This window comes from Hyperoodon ampullatus (genome assembly GCF_949752795.1).
Source record: "Hyperoodon ampullatus genome assembly, chromosome: 10".
NCBI lineage: Eukaryota > Metazoa > Chordata > Mammalia > Artiodactyla > Ziphiidae > Hyperoodon > Hyperoodon ampullatus.
In genome coordinates this window covers 68,169,376-68,187,835 of record NC_136923.1, presented here as the reverse complement: position 1 = coordinate 68,187,835, position 18,460 = coordinate 68,169,376, and the positions used below count along the sequence as shown (strand labels likewise).

The 18,460-nt window shown below is 49.3% G+C and overlaps 1 protein-coding gene across 1 annotated transcript in view; it reads right to left on the bottom strand.

Annotated features, from left to right (window-relative positions):
* Positions 1 to 16,030, bottom strand: part of BRPF3 (bromodomain and PHD finger containing 3) — a gene marked incomplete at both ends in the record, with an annotated part of 29,252 nt that extends 13,222 nt beyond the window's left edge. The window contains 7 exons of the mRNA XM_079713014.1: positions 2,102 to 2,611; positions 4,233 to 4,535; positions 5,277 to 5,589; positions 5,883 to 6,011; positions 8,348 to 8,479; positions 10,834 to 10,990; positions 14,580 to 16,030. Coding sequence (XP_079569140.1) covers positions 2,102 to 2,611; positions 4,233 to 4,535; positions 5,277 to 5,589; positions 5,883 to 6,011; positions 8,348 to 8,479; positions 10,834 to 10,990; positions 14,580 to 16,030 — 2,995 coding nt within the window. The remainder of the gene's footprint in view (positions 1 to 2,101; positions 2,612 to 4,232; positions 4,536 to 5,276; positions 5,590 to 5,882; positions 6,012 to 8,347; positions 8,480 to 10,833; positions 10,991 to 14,579) is intronic.
* Between the last annotated feature and the right edge of the window lie 2,430 nt (positions 16,031 to 18,460).

The window sequence follows — 18,460 nt, the reverse complement described above, 5'->3', positions numbered from 1 at the left end:
TGGTCATCCCAGGGACAAGACTCTCACCTGCCGTGAAAGCTTCAACTCTCCTCTCTATCTATCCAATTCCCAACCACCATCCAGAATCCCACAAGTCTGACAGCTGAGCCAAGAGCTCAAGAGCTCTAAGTCACATATACCTTAGACAGAAAACTGTGAGGCAAGTCACACCTGTAAGAGCAGGTGTCTGAGCCAACATATCTGGACCCTAACCTGGCTCTGCCTCTAACATCATGACCTCAATTTAAATCACCAAAGTCTATTGTGCCTCATCTACAAAGGATTAACACCTGCTTTTAAGAGACCCCACTAAAGTTGTGCAAAAATATTCCTGGGTACCAGGTAGCTGGGATGGTGGAGGAGAAACAGATTCTAGCCCCCAAGCGGTGGGCCCTCTCAGGTTGGATGAGCCTGATGTCTAGACCTATTTCCCAACAGCAGGATTTTTCATTTTTAGTGCTCAGTGCTGTTTGGCTGTGCCTGATATAACTGAGAGGATGACAATAATAAATGCTACCAACTACTGCTATATACCAAGTGCTTTATATAGGCTACTTCCAATCCTTAGAGCCCCACAAGGAAGGTGTCACTAGCCCCATATTAGAAATAAGGAATAGGCTCACAGAGGTTAATTGATAGGCCCCAGGATACACAGCTAGTAAGAAGATGGGATTTGAATTCAAGTCTGCCTAACTCCAGGCCTCAAGCTCTTGACTCCATATAAACACCCTACTGCCCTAATACAGGGAAGCTTGGACCAGACAGGAAAGGAAGGTACTGCTGGAAACAAAGTATTAGGTAGGAAGACAGAAAAGCAGAGAAAAGCATGTGCTGACCACACAGCCCAAAGCCACCACATAACAGGACATGAGGAGCAAAAGCCAAGAGCAGGCCCCTCCCTGCCAAGTGAGCTGGCCTTCCATATCCCACCAAGACTAAACAACTCTGTCTGGTGATGGAGGCCCTGCATGTCCAGGTCCACCTTGCCCACAGCATTGGCTCCTGATGCCCCTCTTCGCTTTGGAGAGGGAAGCCCCTCTCCAAACTGTCCCTCACAGGGACTCTGTCCTTGTTTCTACACACCTGGGCCTGAGCCCTTTGTTCCTTTCTAGTCTGTCCTCATCCCCAGGGCCAGCTTAGGCACTGTCTACTCATGAAGCCTTCCCAACTCCCCCAGTTCCTATTCCCTGAACACCTCTAGCAGTGCTGTCACCTGGCACATAACCACAGACTGTCCAGCACTGGGATATCTCTGCACCTCAGGACGCCACCTAGTCTCCCCACTGGACGGTAAACTCTCAGATTTGGACCTGAGTCTGATTTACTGCTCCCCAGTGACCAGCTTGTGTTGGACATGCAGTAAGGACTCTTTAGTGACAAGCCCCTATTACCACCTCTGAGACCCCATCTCCTATGATCCCTTGGCTCACTCTGCTGTGGCCACACAGGTTCCCTCACTGTTCCTCAGATATGCAAGCATGTTTCCACCCCCATGGCCTGTGCACTTGCTAGTCCATCTTTTTGGAACGTCTTTTCCCCAGATACCCAAAGAGCTCACACCTTCAGCTCCTTCAGATCTTTACTCAGAAGGCCTCCCCTGGCCACCCTCTCTAATATCACCTCAGCATCCCCTCTCCCCACTTCCCTGCTGGACTTTTCTCCACAGCTTCTAATATGAGATACAATTTACTTATTTGCTTTTAGTCTACCTCCCCTACAAGAGAAGTGACTTGTCTGTTTTATTTACTGATTTCCCCCCCTATACTTTAGTGCCTACAATAATGCCTGATATAAATATCTGATGAATAAATGAACTAAAATGAAGGTAGGAACCATTTTTATCATATATAGCTTTATACGCTGCTCAGGGTCAAAGAGAGCCCCAGACACAAGCTGGCCCTCTCAAAACACTTGCTCAAAGCCCATTTCCCCAGGCCACTACTCGTGTACCAGGCCCAACTGTGAGCTACAGAGCCCTCAGTGCTACTACTGGCATCCACAGGGGCCATTAGGGAGGCAGCTGACTGGGGAAGGTGCTGGCTGGCAAGGCAAAGCAGGAAAGCAGATGAGAAGCAGCAAGAGAAGTCACAGGCGAGGTCACCTGTCTCCTCCTCCTGCTGGGGGGACCTCTCCCCTTCGCTCTCACTACAGCTCCTGCTCCTTGGCCGCTTCCGGGAGTGCTGTTCATCCTCGATGCCGGTGGGAGACGCAGGAGAGCCCACTGTGCCATGGTCCTCGCCGTTCTCCAGGGCCCTGTCAGGGCTCCTCTGTAGCTTAACCCCATTCTTGGCCTTCTTGAAGAGGACTGATGTGCGACGGCCCACGCCACTGAGTGGGGCGCCAGCGGGGGATGTATCGGGGGTCATGAGGGACACTCTATTGATGCCATTGTCACTGAGCAGGCGTTGCAAGGGCTCGCTCCCTAGCTGCAGAGGTGATTTTTCCAAAAGCTCATCTTCTTCCACTTTTCTTGGCTTTGGGAATCGGCTTGGAGGTTTGCTATCATTGATGGGTTTCAGAGTGGGGGGATCTGGAGGGGATTCTTGCTCAGACAAGGAAGGCGCAGGCCCAGTAGGCTCCAGGGTTGGTGGGGGAGGCATTTTGGAGTCATCTGTTAGAGAAAAAGAGAACCTGCTTGAACATTTTAGAAAAAGTCTGCCCCTACAAGCCAGATAATGACACTGATAACTAAGAACCAAGAGCATAGGCTATTAGAAGGTTTGAGACGCGTCTCAGGTCTAAGGTGAAGAGAAGGTAGGACTAAGTTGTTCCTACACTAGTAGTTCTAAACCCTGGCTATGTATTAGAGTTACTTAGGTAGTTTCTTAAAAATTCCAATGCTGAGGTCCCACCCCAGACAAAATGAAACCAAATAGCTAACGATGGATTTTTTTTTAAAAGCTTACCAGGTGAGTGTGATGAAGTCAGGGTTATAAACCACTGCCCTACACCCAAGAAAGCCCAAAGCCCCCTGCTTAATCAATAATTAGGTAAGTCTCAGCCTCACAGATTAGGGGTCTACAACTCTCTTTAGACCCAGGTGTTTTCCCATCTGTCAATGTATCTTGTTTCATATCACAAGTGAAGCAAGAAGGACAAGCAGAAAGAAGCAGCTTACAGATATGAAAAAACGAGAGCAAGGAAGTTAAATCAGTGGTTCCCTAACATGTCTATTCAACCTCCACCTTAAAAAATGAGACTTTCAAAACAGAGCTCAGATTTCCCTAATCTGAATTTCTGGGAGATGAAGCCTAGAAATTTTTTGAAACCTCTAGAAGCTGCTGCAGCTGGTCCACTGGGCATGACTCTGCACTGCCTTAGCCCAGGAGTGGGGATGGATATGAGTGGCATGCTGACTGCCACATGGGAAGCTGGCAAGGGTCACAATGGACACGAAGCCCTCTAATGCTAAATCTGACCTCTCAGCCACATCCCCGCTCTCCCCCAACCTAAAATAAAATGGGCCATTCCCTGCAATTTGGCCCCTTTTCCTCTGGAGATAATTCCCAATCTTCTTGATTGTGTGGATGACAGGCCCTCCTGAGCTACAGGCTCAGATCCAAGGGCTGGTAAGAGGGAGACAATTCTGTCCCCAAAGAAGCGGAGAGGATGGAAAGCAACTCAGGTAAGGCACCTGGATCTCTGAGAATCACTTCCCCCAGCTGTCTTTTGCAGTTCTGGGCTTTTCTGCTTGGAATGGGCCTGTAGACTTGGCCAGCTGGGGTCAAAGCCATGAGCCCAGACCATCCTTAGGGTCTTTCTTTCTTTTCTATTCCCCCACACCACAACCTAACCTGCTCTAAGAGCCTCTCTACATGATGGTATAAGTTGAACTAATATTTAACTGGTATGTGCAATATGGCCATACCAGGTGCAAAATATTGAAATACTTCTTTACAAGTTAGTAAACAGCTACTGGGCCCTGGCGTCTGAAACTCCCTGAACCCACTCACAATCCAACAACTAAATATCTGAATCAGAGGCCCTCAGGAGCCCCCTCCAATATAACAGCCAACATCTACTCTGACGGATGAATTTTGGTCTCTATGTATTGTTAAATATTTTGAGTATCATCCCTGGGTATGCATGAAAGTGTGACCCCTCCCAGGGCTTTTGCTTGCCCACAAGGGTCACACCTAGAGTCGGGGAAGGATGTTCCCACTACGGGATTTCAGCTTAACCCTCCCTTACCCTGGCCCGCAGCCCCTGGCCTGCCCGTGACTGTCTCTCACCTCTGTCCCCATCGTCTTCTGGCTCCTCCTGCGGGGCCTGCTCCAGCACAGCCACATCCCCCCGGGGCCCTGCTGGCAGCTCCCCATTGGACACAGTCTTGTTTAGCGATGCCAGCTGCGGCGGTGGCGGCTGAGCCAGCTTCTGCCGAAGGGCATTGATCTCCCGGCGTAGCAGGCGGACACGGCGGGTCCGGGCCCCACTGGAACGCATGGCACTCACCAGGTCCAGTTTTTCGAGCAGCTCCTTCAGCTGCACCTCTGGGGACAAGTGGGCCCGGTTCTCTGGGATGAGGATGTTGTCCACTGCCAGGGAGAAGGGAGGACAGAAGAAGGGGCTGAAGGACCTGACCAGCCCAGGGCAAAGGGAAGGGCAGGGGCCAATTCCTTCGGATGCAAAATATTCTCCTGGAGTGCCTGGGCCAGTGGCTTCCAGCAGCATCACTGTGGGGCCTTGGCCCTGGCAACACCACTCCCAGGAGGGCAGCCACAGGGACAAGGTCAGAATCTGGGAAACACCTGCAGGAAGCAGTTCACAGTCACGATTATGGGCTCCGTGGAGCAGGCACAAGGCAGCTTGGCAATCCCCCAGCCTGAGTGACTGTTTGGCTGCTGCCATTGAGAAGCAGAGAGCAGGGGCAGGCAGAGTAGGGAATTACAGAGGCAATTCCATTTTTCTGATGCTCTACCTGCACTCTTCTGAATGAGCCAGACATACACCAGTACTGCACTCCTGCTGCCCATGCTCCAACGCCACACAGAGGGAGTCCAGGAAAGAAAGACCCTTGGTGAATCTTTAGCTTTTCAGACAGACAGCTAGTACCTGATTCCCCTTATCCTACTATTCAAGAAGTGCTCAGGGAATTGACTTTAACCCTCGGAACTATTCCAGCCACAAGCACAGGTACCCCAGCCTGTGCCTGTCCCCAGCTTTGCTCCTGGAGTCCACCCTATAGCCCCAAGGCCCATCCTGATCCCTGGCTCTCTGGGCTCTATCCCTGTGCCTCCTCCTGGCCCCTCTCCTCCCTGCCCGTCCAGGCTTCTCACCGTCTTCCCAGGAGAAGCGGTAAAAGTCCTCCAATTTGGGTGACTCGGGCAGGTGGGTGCCCCTCTCGGGGTCATAGCCGATGTTCTCTGCCTGCCGCCGGGCGTGCCGCAGGATGGCCCCTCCCAGGTCCCGCAGGCGGACAGCTGCTCGGTGGAAAATTGTGTCTTTAGCATTATACTTCATGCAGTTGGTAACTATAAGGTTAAAGTCCTCCTCAAACTCCTCCAAGGTGCGGTACAGGTGGGACTCCAGCTTCCGCCTCATAGTAGAAAAATCCATTGGCTTGGATATGAATTCCAGGTAATCTGGAACCTAAACATATAAAACCTGTACAATTACAACAACCATTTACTAGCCAAACAGGCGCACCCTTCAGCGGCACTCTTGCCACCCCATTTTCTGGCTTGGCCATGCCAGGCTCACTCACAGCCCCAGGGCCCTGGCCCACCTTGGCCTGCTGAGCCCTCACCGTGGGCAAGTCTACTAGCCTTGCCAGACACCCCCAGGTTTTGTATACCCTGTGGCCCAACCCCTTCCTAGCCTACTCAGACCCTATTTCCATTTCAGGCGGGGCTCACTGCTCAGGAAGTAGGGGGGGAACTTGCCTCACTCAGGTTGACGGGCTCAGCAAAGATGTGTGCGGGATCCTTCTCCTGCAGCAAGTCCAGTGTTGTCCTCAGCAGAACGTTGAACGGCATAAGCTCCAGCTCCATGGCGGCCTGCTGGACCTTGACCTGTGGGGGAGGTGGGGAGAAATCAGGACACCCCTCAAAGAGGCACCAAACTTTTGCTTGATAACTTGACTTTCGCCAGTTGTGTACAACAAATTTTCACAAGATAGTAAGCTGACCACTATTTGAGGAGTTATCACTGAACTTTTAGCCTAGAAATGATGATACCAACAGCTACCACTTTGTGAGCATTTCCTATGCATTCAGCGCTATATCAAAACTTACAGTAATAACAGTTAATACCTTTACAGTCCTTACAAAGTGCCAAGTAATGTTCAAAATAGGTACAAATGAGGTATTTTACCAAGAGGAAACTGAGGCACGGAAGGACTAAGTAAGTGACTGGCCCAAGGTCACACAGCTAATAAGGGACAGATTGGGATTCACAGTGTGTGCTTTTGACTACTATGCCACACTGCCTTTCTACTTGTATTACCTCAGTTAATCATCACAATAACCTCGAAGGAGAAACTGTTGTTATCTCCATTTTACAAATATGGAATCTGAGGTTTGAAAAGAGTATGATGAGGAGTTACTAACCCAAGGTCACCTGGCTAGAAAAGAACAGAGACGGGACTTATACCTAGGTCTGACTTAGTCCAAGAGGCACATTGATGATATAAAATGTCCCTTGGGCCAGAATTCCCAACTAATTGGCCCTTGGACCACCTAGGTCGGCCTAGCGTGACCAGGGCCTCAAGGCTCACCCCCTTGGGCGGCAAGCAGCCTGACATATTTGCAGCAATGTGCTATACAAATGTTATTTTCCATGTGTGCCCTAATGTAAAAAGGTTGGGAAGCCGTGTATTAGACTAGAAGTTCCTGCCTCTTGGCTACATCAAAACAGGCCTGCCTGCATCCCCTGCCTGCTTCCTTTTCCCTTACATTTCTCTGGACCAGAAATGGGAAGAGAAGCTCAGCTGTGGGACCAGGCCTGGGACGGCACAGACAGTTTGAATCCATAGACAAGGTCCTGAGATGTCCTCCATGCCCACCTGTGCTAAGTATGGCAAGAGCTGCCCAGTCTCAGCGGTGGAAACTCGGGCTACGGGACCGTGAGAGAAGGGCTTGTGCTGGGGCTGAACAGTGTAGCAAAGTTCGGAGAAAGAGAGAAAGAACATCTTTAACCCAGGCCTCTGAAGCATGAGAGTAACAGCTGCTATTCCTGGACCAGAGAGAACAGTTTTGGCATTCAATTAATAGTTTTTGCTCACTGTCATGTGCAGAGTGCTGCCGTAGACACTTCAGGGAGGCAAAGAGTATCAATAATGATGATGATGATAGCAGCTGACACTTCTATAGTCTTATTATGTGCCAGGCACTGTTCTAAGCTCTTTATATACACTAAGTCATCTAATCCTCACAATCTTATGAGACGGGTTCTATTATTACCCCCATTTTATAGTCAAGGAAACTCGAGGTATAAGGAGATAAAGCAACTTAATGTCATACAAGTAGTAAGTGGCAGAGCCAGGATATAAACGCAGGCTGTCTGAATAAAGACGCAGACATAGAGAATGGACTTGAGGACAGGGGAGGGGGAAGGGTAAGCTGGGATGAAGTGAGAGAGCGGCATGTACTTCTATACACTACCAAATGTAAAACAGATAGCTAGTGGGAAGCAGCCGCACAGCACAGGGAGATCAGCTCGGTGCTTTGTGACCACCTGGAGGGGTGGGATAAGGAGGGTGGGAGGGAGAAGCAAGAGGGAGGGGACATGGGGATATATGTATACGTATAGCTGATTCACTTTGTTATATAGCAGAAACTAACACACCACTGTAAAGCAATTATACTCCAATAAAGATGTTAAAAAAAAAACAAAAACACGCAAGCTGCCTGATGCCACAGCTCATATTCCTAATTCCTAGGCTACACTACCTACCTCAACATTCCCCATGCTCAGAGGCTTAGAATCTCCTTGAAGAGAGGTTGGAAAATTTAAATGATTCAAGACTATAAGGGTTTAAAGGCCAAGTGAGAAACCCCAGAAGCTCCCAGGTCAAAGGTGATACTCGTAAGAATGGCTTGAGAAGCTCTCCAAAACATAAGGCCAGGCTCCCCCCGCCACCCCAAGATATCCTGAATGAGAAACTCCAGGGATGGGCCCAGGCATAGGATATTAAGCTTATGCCTGAGGCCACCAGGAGCTAAACTCCCTAAGTTCGAAGCCATCAGCAGCACCACACCCAACGCAGAGTAGGCAGGCCTTGGAGCCCATAGTGCTGGGCAGGAAGGTAAGAAAGCTGACACCAGGCAGGGTCTCCTGGGTCTCCTGAAGCCACACTGACAGTAGGAGAAAAAGATCTTGAACAAGAGCCCTGGAGGCTCCTACTCACCTGCTCCCGCTTGAGCTTTTCTCTTTTCCGAATCAGCTCAATCAGCAGCCGTGCCCGCTCCAAGTCGTGCCGGAGTTTCTGCCAGTATTTCAGCTCTTCCTTCACTGCGTTTGTCTTCTCGTCCTGCTCCCGCTGCAGGAGGGAAGGGAAAACATAGAGGAGCTGTGGGCCTCCTTCCTGCCCAGAGTCTGCTCTCTGCTCAAGCCTCCTGGGGCCTCAGCAGGTAAGAGCCCCATCCCCTTCCTGGACCCATGGTCCCGGAGAGCCCTTCCACCACCTCTACAACCCTTCCTCCAGTGCTTCCCCAGCCTTATAACAATGTTTCTTCACTATAGCACAATAACCATTGCTGGTGTGAGAGCTGGGACTGCTTCTCCTTACCCCCAGGGACACCAGAGAGCAGCTGTGCATCCTCAGGGCTGGAAAGAATTTCAGAAGGAAACTAATAGACACCTCAGGGTGGAAAGAATTTCACCCTAGAGCTTCGACTTGGCTAGAAAACAAAGCGAAGTTTTTACTATGAGCTTGTGCTTACTGACTTGAACATACTTTAAACCACCACCACCACCACCAAAAACGTGATTCCTGCCCTAAAAGAGGTTACAGTGTAGTTGAGGGAAGAAAGAGGCCCAGGGTTTGATACACAAGGGCACAGCAGCATAAAGACAACAAAAATTGATTGGATAAACTGAATATAAAATGCTAACAGGACATAAAATAGAGAAGATCTCAGTGGATTGGGGTTAGGTCAGGGATTCCTGGGGCGAGCAATCTTACTAGGGTTTCACATGTAATGATGCATGTGGATGAAGAAAGCAGTAAGAAAAGCCTCTTTTGGAACCGAAGGGACCACAAAGCAGAAGTATGAAGGCAGCATTAGTGATTCTTTGCTTGTTGAGAAAAACGGGCTGGCCAGAGCAGAGAAACTGGAGAACCACAAAAGCCAAGGAAGACCCAGGATCCAGCTGGCAAGAAGCTTCAAATGCCAGGCAAAAAAGCCTGGACGTGGCCTGCCTGGAGAGGGGGAATATATTCCGGAAAAGGAAATGACAGGATGGAAAATGGTTAAGTGTGTAAGACAGTACCAGCTGTAAAGCAAAAAAAGAATTAGAGGCTGGAGACCACCTAGAAAGCTACTGCTGAAATTAAGGGGGCATGGGTGAGCATGGTAGCTGTGGAATGGAGATAAAGGGCCATATACTGATAAATCCCCCAAAACAGATCAGGGGATGATTAACTGCAGCTCCTTATGGAGGAAAGAGCCAAAAGTAACTCCAAGGTGGGCAACATCTGAGGTCAGGAGGAAGAAGGTTCCATAACAGTAATGGCGAAATACATTTACGGAGATGAAGGAAGATAATGAATTCAGTTTCCAATATCTGAGTTCAGGAAACAACATCTACACGGACATCTATAGTTCCTCTGCCCCAGAGGGACCGAGGGCAGAAAAAAGGGAGGGGACAAGACAAGAAACCTGGAGCTACTGCTACACAGTTATTGACAACTACGAGAGTGGACAAACTCTCCAAGCCAACAAGGAGGCAACAGAGCCCCTGGGAGTGTTACCATTAAGGGGTAAGAATTAGGATCAGCACAGGGTACAGTCAGTGGGATAGAAGGGGTGGGAAATGGTGTCACAGAGAAGCTGTAAGACAAAGTGATCGTGGTGTCAAATGCAGTCCAACAGTCTATAAAGTGAGAATCTGAGGAAAGACTTGCTTGGCTGAAGGGGTCACTGATGTTCTAGAAGAAGCTACAGGACAGCAAGCAGACCATTTCAAGGAGAGATTGGATATACACTTTCCCTTCAGGACTTCAGTTACAAAAGGCAAAAGTAAAATCAGACAGAACAGAGGGCACCAGAGTCATGGGAAGGCTTGCCTCGTCTCTGGAGTAATGGTGTGGGAATATTTAAAGGCAGAAGTAATGGAACAAGTGAAGAGGCAGAGAGAACTAAATATGTTTTCTAAAAGTCTCTCAGGAGGCCTCCACCATCTCGGAAAACACTAAACATGCAGCAACTCCAGCTGCTAATGTCTAAAAGATCACCCCAACTGGGCAGGCTGTGCGCTACAACCTAGATGGTTAGTGTATTTTTTATGGAACATTTAGGCAGATGGCAGTATAGTGTCTTAAGGAAAGTATGCCTTTTCCTAACTTATACAACATGGTCACCTGACTCTCACTCAGCCCACTTCTTCCTTTCTGCCATATCTGAAGGGTTTTCCCCAAGTAGAGGGAAAGCTGGGCTTGCTTTACACTCTCCCCTAGAATTTGCTCCAAGCCAAGCCTCTCTCATCTAGAAGGGCTGCTGTCTGGTCTGAAGAGCTCCACAGTCCTGGAGGTCACTCCTGGGATGGACCACCTAGAGAGGTGATGGCTATAGGCAAAGGCCCCGCAGAGGGCTCAGGGAGGGTTGCCCCAACCATCTCTCCTTCGTCACTCTCCACCTCCCTCCACTGCCCTCAAATAACTACTTCACCTACCTGCTCAGCATTCCTTTGGGACTGCAGGTGGGAGTGCAGGCGCCGTATGAGGGGGACACCGTTCCGTGCCTGCCGCTTCAACAGCCAGTAGTTGTGAAGCCGCTGCATGAACTGGTTTTTCCTCTGAAAGGAGAGACCACTACAGATCTTGTTCAACCTTGAGTAGAGGCAGAGGGAAGTGAAAGACAGGGTCAGTGGGCAGCCCAGATTACAGCCTCCTATTCAGACCCCCTGGTTCATTTCTGAACCTTATAGAGGAAGACAGAATAAAGTAGCCAAATGCCTCACCTCAGAGAAAGCCTTGAAAAGGACAGCAAAGTTAAGCAGCTCAGATTCAGCATGGGATATTTCACTTGATTTTCCACCTCCTGCCTTGCAGTCCTGATCCTCCAAAAGAACCCTCCCTCAGGAACCCTGACCCTATAGTCCTGGACTCCCGAGACACAGGTCTGCGCCCCAACACCCCCACTCTTCTCTTGATAAAGGCAGCAAAAGAGAACAGGAACTTGCATAAGCTGTGGGCAAAGCGGTCACTATTTCCTGCCCCCTATAGTTAAGGGTCCCACCAGACCAGGGAGTAGTCCACAGCCAAGCTGGAAGGAAAATTAGTAGGAATACAGCAGGCTACTGCCTTCTGAACCCAAATACAACCCTTTGGAGTTGTCTGACCTCTGGTTTTTCATTAAAAATTTCAGTAGCCTAAAAATGTCTAATTTTGAACCAAATGAAAAAAAAATGGATCTAAAGATGTAAGAGGATAGAGAATCTGAAAATTCAGCTGGCTAGACAAAGAAAGATAAGTACTGTATGATAAGGCTTATATGTGGAATCTAAAAAAGACAACAGGGGAATACCCTGGCAGTCCAGTGGTTAGGACTCGGTGCTTTCACTGCGAGGGCCCAGGTTCAACCCCTGGTCAGGGAACTAAGATCCCACAAGCCGTGTGGCGTGGCCAAAATAAATAAATAAATAAATAATACAACAAGCTAGTGAATAGAACATAAAAGAAGCAGACTCATAGATATAGAGAACAAACGAGTGGTTACCAGTGTGTGGCAGGGGGGTGGAGGGCAATACAGGGCTGGGGGAGTGGGAGGTACAAACTACTGGGTGTAAGATAGGCTCAAGGATGTATTGTACAACACAGGGAATATAGCCAGTATTTTGTAATAACTACAAATAGAAAGTAAGCTTTAAAAATTGTATGAAAATTAAAAAAAAATTTTTTTTAATTTAGCTGGCTAAACTGTGCCAAAAGAGAAGTCTGGAGGTCAGTGTTCAAGCCAATAACACGTGGCGGGGGAGGAGTGGGAAGGGAATTAATGAGCTCCCACAGTCTCTACCATAATGCCCAAACTTCAACGTGGGTCACATTATTCCATGTTACAAAAGATGGAAAGGCAGCTTAGGAACTGAGGCTGAATACATTGTCAAAGTCACTAATGCAGCTAAAAAGATGGTGAAGCTGGGCAGGATTTGAACTCATGATCTCTCTGCTACAACATCTGTGTTCCGAAATTGGTTGAGCAAGGCCTCAGTGCTCCTGTGGCGTTTCCTCTGCTTCTTCTCTTCCTCTTACTCCACTGAAAGGAAGACAACTGTGGCTAAACAAGAAGGTGGAATCTAAGAAGGATGTTCATGTTGGGCTAGACATTGCTCACCCAGGCCTTGTGCCTTTCCATGGTCAGACATTCCTGCCCCAAAGCCAAGCTTACAAAATCAAGGCCTAGGCCTTTGCCCAAAGGACAGATCCCCCCAACACCCATGCCAAGCACACCTGCCCAGATGCAGGCACCCCCCTCCCTCTACAACCTCTTGGCCATGGAGGGTCCCAACGGCATTTGTACAGGTGGGGAAAAGAATAATAATCAAATAGCAGTAGCAGCAGCAGCCACCATTTATTGAGCGCTTACTATTTGCCAGGCACTGTGCTTTACTTGTATTATCTCATCTATTTCTCCCAACAACCCTATGAGGTAGGTTCACTTACAAATAAATAAACTAGGGCTTCCCTGGTGGCGCAGTGGTTGAGAGTCCGCCTGCCAATGCAGGGGACATGGGTTCGTGCCCCGGTCCGGGAAGATCCCACATGCCGCGGAGCGGCTGGGACCGTGAGCCATGGCTGCTGAGCCTGAGCGTCTGGAGCCTGTGCTCCGCAACGGTAGAGGCCACAACAGTGAGAGGCCCGTGTACCGCAAAAAAAATAATAATAATAAATAAATAAATAAATAAATAAATAAATAAATAAATAAACAAACTAAGGCTGAAAGAAGTTAAGTGACTTGCCAAAGATCACACAGGTAGTTAGTGACAGAAGCAAGATTCAAACACAGGTCTGTCTGGTTCTTAGCCAGCATGCTGTGCTGGCCCCTGTAAGAGACCACCTACAAGAGCAGACCTGACAACCAAAAAGTCTAGCCCCAGGGCATAACCACCCTACAGATGGAGACTAAGCATGGACCCACTGACCTAAGGGAGGAGGGGAGCCTAGAACAGCTCTGTGACTAGAAGGCCCATTTCCAGTTGACTGAATCTAACTCCAGCCATGGTTCACAAGAGCCTCTCCCTCTGGATCTTGTCAGCTCTTGTGTCTTCCTTCCAGACCAACAAGTCTGGTTGCCTATTTCCCTCATACAACTCACTCTCCACTGCCCTCTAGTACTCCTTTCTCCCTATCCCTTATACCAAGAGAGACAGACAGCAGGAACAGAACCTAGAGGCATCACAAGCCCCAGCTTGTCCAGGGTCTGTCGCTTTACCCCTGGTTCCTTCCAGCCCTTAGAACAGGACTTGGCATATAGTAAGTGCTCAATAAACATCTCATTGAATGAATAATGGAGTGAACAACTTTACCTCCTGTGACCGCAGTTTCTTCATCTGGGGGTGTGGGAGAAGGTGCAAGGACTATGTTAGATGAATAATCTCCAAGATTCCTTCCTGCTCTAACACTGTATTCTTTTTAGTGAACATCATCAATGAGATGGGCCTCCGCTGGAAAATCTTCCCTGTCTCTTGCTTGTCTGCCAAGCTCCCATCCCTCCAACAGCGCCAGCTACCTCTCTGATGGTTTAAAACAGGCACAATGGTTTCTCTACAGATTCGGTGGGAGCCAAGGCTGCTTAGTTACACAGCAGAGCTGAGTGATTCTCAGGAGGAGACATAGCATATCTTCCCCACATGACCACCCCCTTACACAAAGTCCCCATCATTCCCAGGACAGAGCTTTCTGGAGAGCAGGTACCTATACTGACCCCTTGAAACAGTGGTTCTCAATCGGAAGTAGTTCTATCCCCATAAGGTTACTAGAAACATATGTAGGGAGGATCTGAGGTTGTCACACAGAACAGGCAGTGAGGGAGGGGATGCAAATGGCACTTACAGACAAAGACCAGGGATGCTAAACATCGAGAAATGTACAGGACAGCCCTAATAATGAATTACCTCCTGTCCAAAATGCCACTTGTGCCCTGTTGAAAAATATTACCTTAGACATCCTGTCACCTGGGTTCCTAAGCAACTTAAGTGCCTGTCTCACCTTGAATCAAAGGAAATACATTGCTTTGAAGGGCACAGTCAAAACCACAAACCAGGCCAGGCGAGCCCATGGTCTAAAGGAGAAGTCTAAATTTGAGAGCACAGAAGAGAACAGGTATTCACCAACCTTGGGGAAAGAAGCCTGGCTCAGGGCCAACACCAGCCCGAGAAGAAATCATGAGTCCCTAGGGAGCCCTCCTGGGCAGGCTCACCTGTAAGAGGGTATCTGTGGGACAGTGACCATGGGGACAGTGGAGGGTGTGTCTCGGCCCACTTCCTCTGGCTCCTTCTTGATCCTTTGCTTCAAAGTCATCTTGTTCTTCTTGGACACTCCCTTGAGGGGGCCGCCTACCCCACCTTGGCCTTCATCTTCCTCCTCCTCTTCTACCTCTTCCTTCTCTTCTTCCTCCCCACAGCCCTCCTTCAGCCCTTCTTCGTCCCCAGCCTCACTGAGACTTCCTGGGGAGTCGCCCTTCTTCCTAGCAGTGGCGGCACCTGGCGGCGAGTGGGCCTCACAGTAGGCGGTCTTGCGCACTGTGAAGATGGTGCCATTGAGGCTGGTCTCACGCATAGGCTCAATCTTCATGAAGAGCCCAGCCCGCTGTGCACACGTCACATGGAAGGCCGTGTAGCAGTTCACCTTATGACACTGGATGGCTGCACCCAGCCCCTTCTGCTTGCAGATATAGCAGGTTAGTTTCCAGCGGGCAGGTGGGATATTGTCGATGCCCTCAATAGGCTCCAGGAACACGGTGTTAGCAAAGCAGACTTCAGGGATCCAGATGGCACACACCACGTGGGCCCAGTGCCCATCGCTGGTCTGTTTGAAGGCGCCACCCTTGTTGGGGCAGAGGACGCAATCCACAGGCCGGGAGGGAGACTGTAGGCAGCAGCGGCATAGCCACTGGCCCTCAGGGATGTAAGGGACGCCATAGCACTCCTGGTGTACAGCCAGGTTGCAGATGTCACAGAAGAGAATGACGTTGCTGTTGTGGCATTCGTCATCCAGGCATACGCAGCAGAAAGCATCTTCGTCAATGAGTGACTGTTGGGCCCCACTGCTTCGACTCTCCAAGTATGACTCCTTCTCAAGCCGGTCCACCAGCAGCTCAAAGGTATCTGCCGACACCAAACTGTGCCCATCTACTCGCCGCTTCTCATTTACCATGTCCAGCCAGGCAAGGTCCTCCTCATCCATGTCGTACTCTACTTCTGCATCCAGATCTTCAGGTGGCTTCTCAATGTAGCGGTAGTAGGCAGCAGGCAGCGGGGGTGCTTCTGGTTGACTGCCTGAGTCCACCATGCGGAAGCTGGGTTGCGGGAGGTGGAAGGAAGTGCCGGATGCATGCTTGGAGCAGGACTCCTTCTTCTTGCCCTTGGATGAGGGTTTTTTGGACTTGACAGGGAACTGAGGCTGCTCACTGTTTTCCTTGTTACTGTTGCATTCGGTGATATCCTGGGCGGTCAACTCATCCTCTGTGATGATCTTGAGCGGGTCATAGATGCTAATACGATGCAGACGTCCATCAATGTCCACCTCGACGATCCGCTGGGCCTGGGCATATGTCAGGGTCTCCCGAGTGGGTGAGCACTTCAGACTATAGGGGGATGGGGAGCGCCGGCCCTCGGCATTCTGCCGTGACTTCCGGCGAGGCTTCCTCATGGCACCCGGGAACCAACGAGACAGGCCTAAGGAGAGGAGGCCAGGAGACTGTGAGCCAGATGTTCAGGCATGCATGCATTCATTCACCCTTCCATCTGATCAAGTGGCCACTGAGCAAACTGGCTATTCCCTCTGTCTGAACATCCTGCCCCTCAGGTATCCACATGGCTTGCTCTTTCACCTCCTCCAAGTCTTTCCATAAACAGTGTTTCTCAGTGAGACCTATGACCATTCTATCCAAAATTGCAAATCCTTTTCCCCCACCAGCAATCTTTCTCCTGCTTTATATTTCACTATAACACTCACCGATTTTTACTGTGCTATGTAAGTTATATATTTATCATGTGTATTTGTTTCCTTCCTCTAGAATGTAAGGTCCATGAGGGGAGGGATTTTTGCCTGTCTTGTTCACTGCTGTAACTCCAGCACCTGGAATGGTGCCTGACTCCTAAGTAAGCATTCTATAAGTGTTAGCTGAGTGAAATGAGAAATCAAACACTCATGATCCCTGCCCTCAAGGAGCACTGTCTGATTGAAGAGACAGAAAAGTAAACACAACAGATCACTACAGATCAATGCAACATGGGGAGAGAGCTAATGTTCTAATGAGGTACATAAGGCTGTGGGTCAGCTAACTATGGAAAAGGGGGCTGGTGGTGAAGGCTTAGGAAAGGAGTAAACAAGAACAGCATCCACTTAAAGCTCTACACATGACCTGTGACCCCATGGGGGATCAGAAATCCACAGATCTAGAGCCCTCTCCCAACCCATCTTACCATGATCCATGATCCGAAACCCTATCCCCAACCATGCCCAGGGGTGAAGGGGTAAGGCACCTGAAATGTCTATCGCATGTGGTCTAAGGACTTCAAACTACAATGTGCAGGGTATTCTCTGCAAAAGGCAGCACTCAGGATGCATTGGCTAGTACATCTCTAAGCAGAAACCCTGGAAGCTCTGGGAGTGGCCCCAAGTGGCCTGTGTGGGACCCTCACTGGACCTAAAGCCAAGGTAACTGGGGCAATATCTGGGGTAAACTCTCAATGCATCTGTTACTTCAAAAGCCCCTCTCCCCCAAAGTACATCCAGTCCACCCTTGTGCAACAAAAAGAAAGCTCTAAATTTTTCCCATTGTTCTCTGGGATGGAGGAAATTATGACAAGCTCACAAGGAGCTGCGGTCACAGTTACTGAGGCCATCAATACTAAGAAAGACCTTTGGCGATATGGTGCCCTGAGGTGCGGGCAGAGACTTGGAAGGGTATGAACAGGGAGACGATTTCAAGGAGAAAAACAGAATTTGTTACCTTGCTTGCAGGATCTACCATCTTTATAAAGTGGAGATGGTGATGATAATGTAGCACTCTTTCACAAACTACAAAGCCCTTTTACTTTTAACAGTTTTCACAACTACCTTGGAAGGGAGAATAGATATCCTCATCTCCATTTTACAGATGAAGACACAGAAGCTCAGAAAGGTGTCACTCCCCCTAAAGCTGGTAAGTGACAGAGCTACGATTCAAACCCAGATCTTCTGATCTGCTCAAGCCATCTCACTAGGACATAAGAACACCACAGAGATGCCATGGTCTGGTACAAAAAGAGGCTCTGAGGCAATCCAGGTTCTTATCTTGGCCCTGCGTGACCCGGAGAAAGACACTGAAACGTTCTGTGCCCGCACACTCCATCAGTAAAATGAAATTAATAAAATTTATTTCTTAAGGGTTGCTATTTGTTAATAAGGTATTCTTAACATCCTTATTTTAAAAGCCTTCCAATCCCAAAGTCTGACTGAAAGAAACAAACAAAAAACAACTTGGCTGAGGCACAGTGCCAGGCAGGCACAAACCCTATTTGGAACCAAAGGAAAGAGAATCATTCGCAGAAATTCTGTCCAGGCTCCAGAGACCCTTGGCCACTACATGCCTGACAAATGCCAACTCCCTGGGGGTGGCCCGGGCCAACAGACCTGCTTTATTATCCCCACCCTGTCAAGGGCATGCAGACCCTTGCAGAGGTGTAAAAATCTATCTCAACAGTAACTTGAAATGGTTCAGAAAGGGGATGTAGCTCCTCCTTTGTCAAAGCCACGATATATTCCTCCTCCCTACCCGCTACCTCCTAGGCAACTGGAGTATCTCTCAACCAAGCAGCAAGTATCTACAGAGGCCTCTGCTGTCTTATCCAAGCCTCTAGACACTGGGGGGCCAACTCCAGAGGGGGAAGGGCTGCTGCTGAGGAAAACGAAATGAGTTTCGCCCTCAAGGAGCTTACAGTCTAGTTTTTTGGCGGGAGTTTCTCATCCCACACAGCCCTTCCCACATACACAGCTCCAAATACCTCCAACACCCGCAGAGGTCTACCCGGCATCCCCTGAGCCCCCACTCGCCCACCCCACCCAGGTCCGCGAAGAATAAGGAGTTTCTGCAAT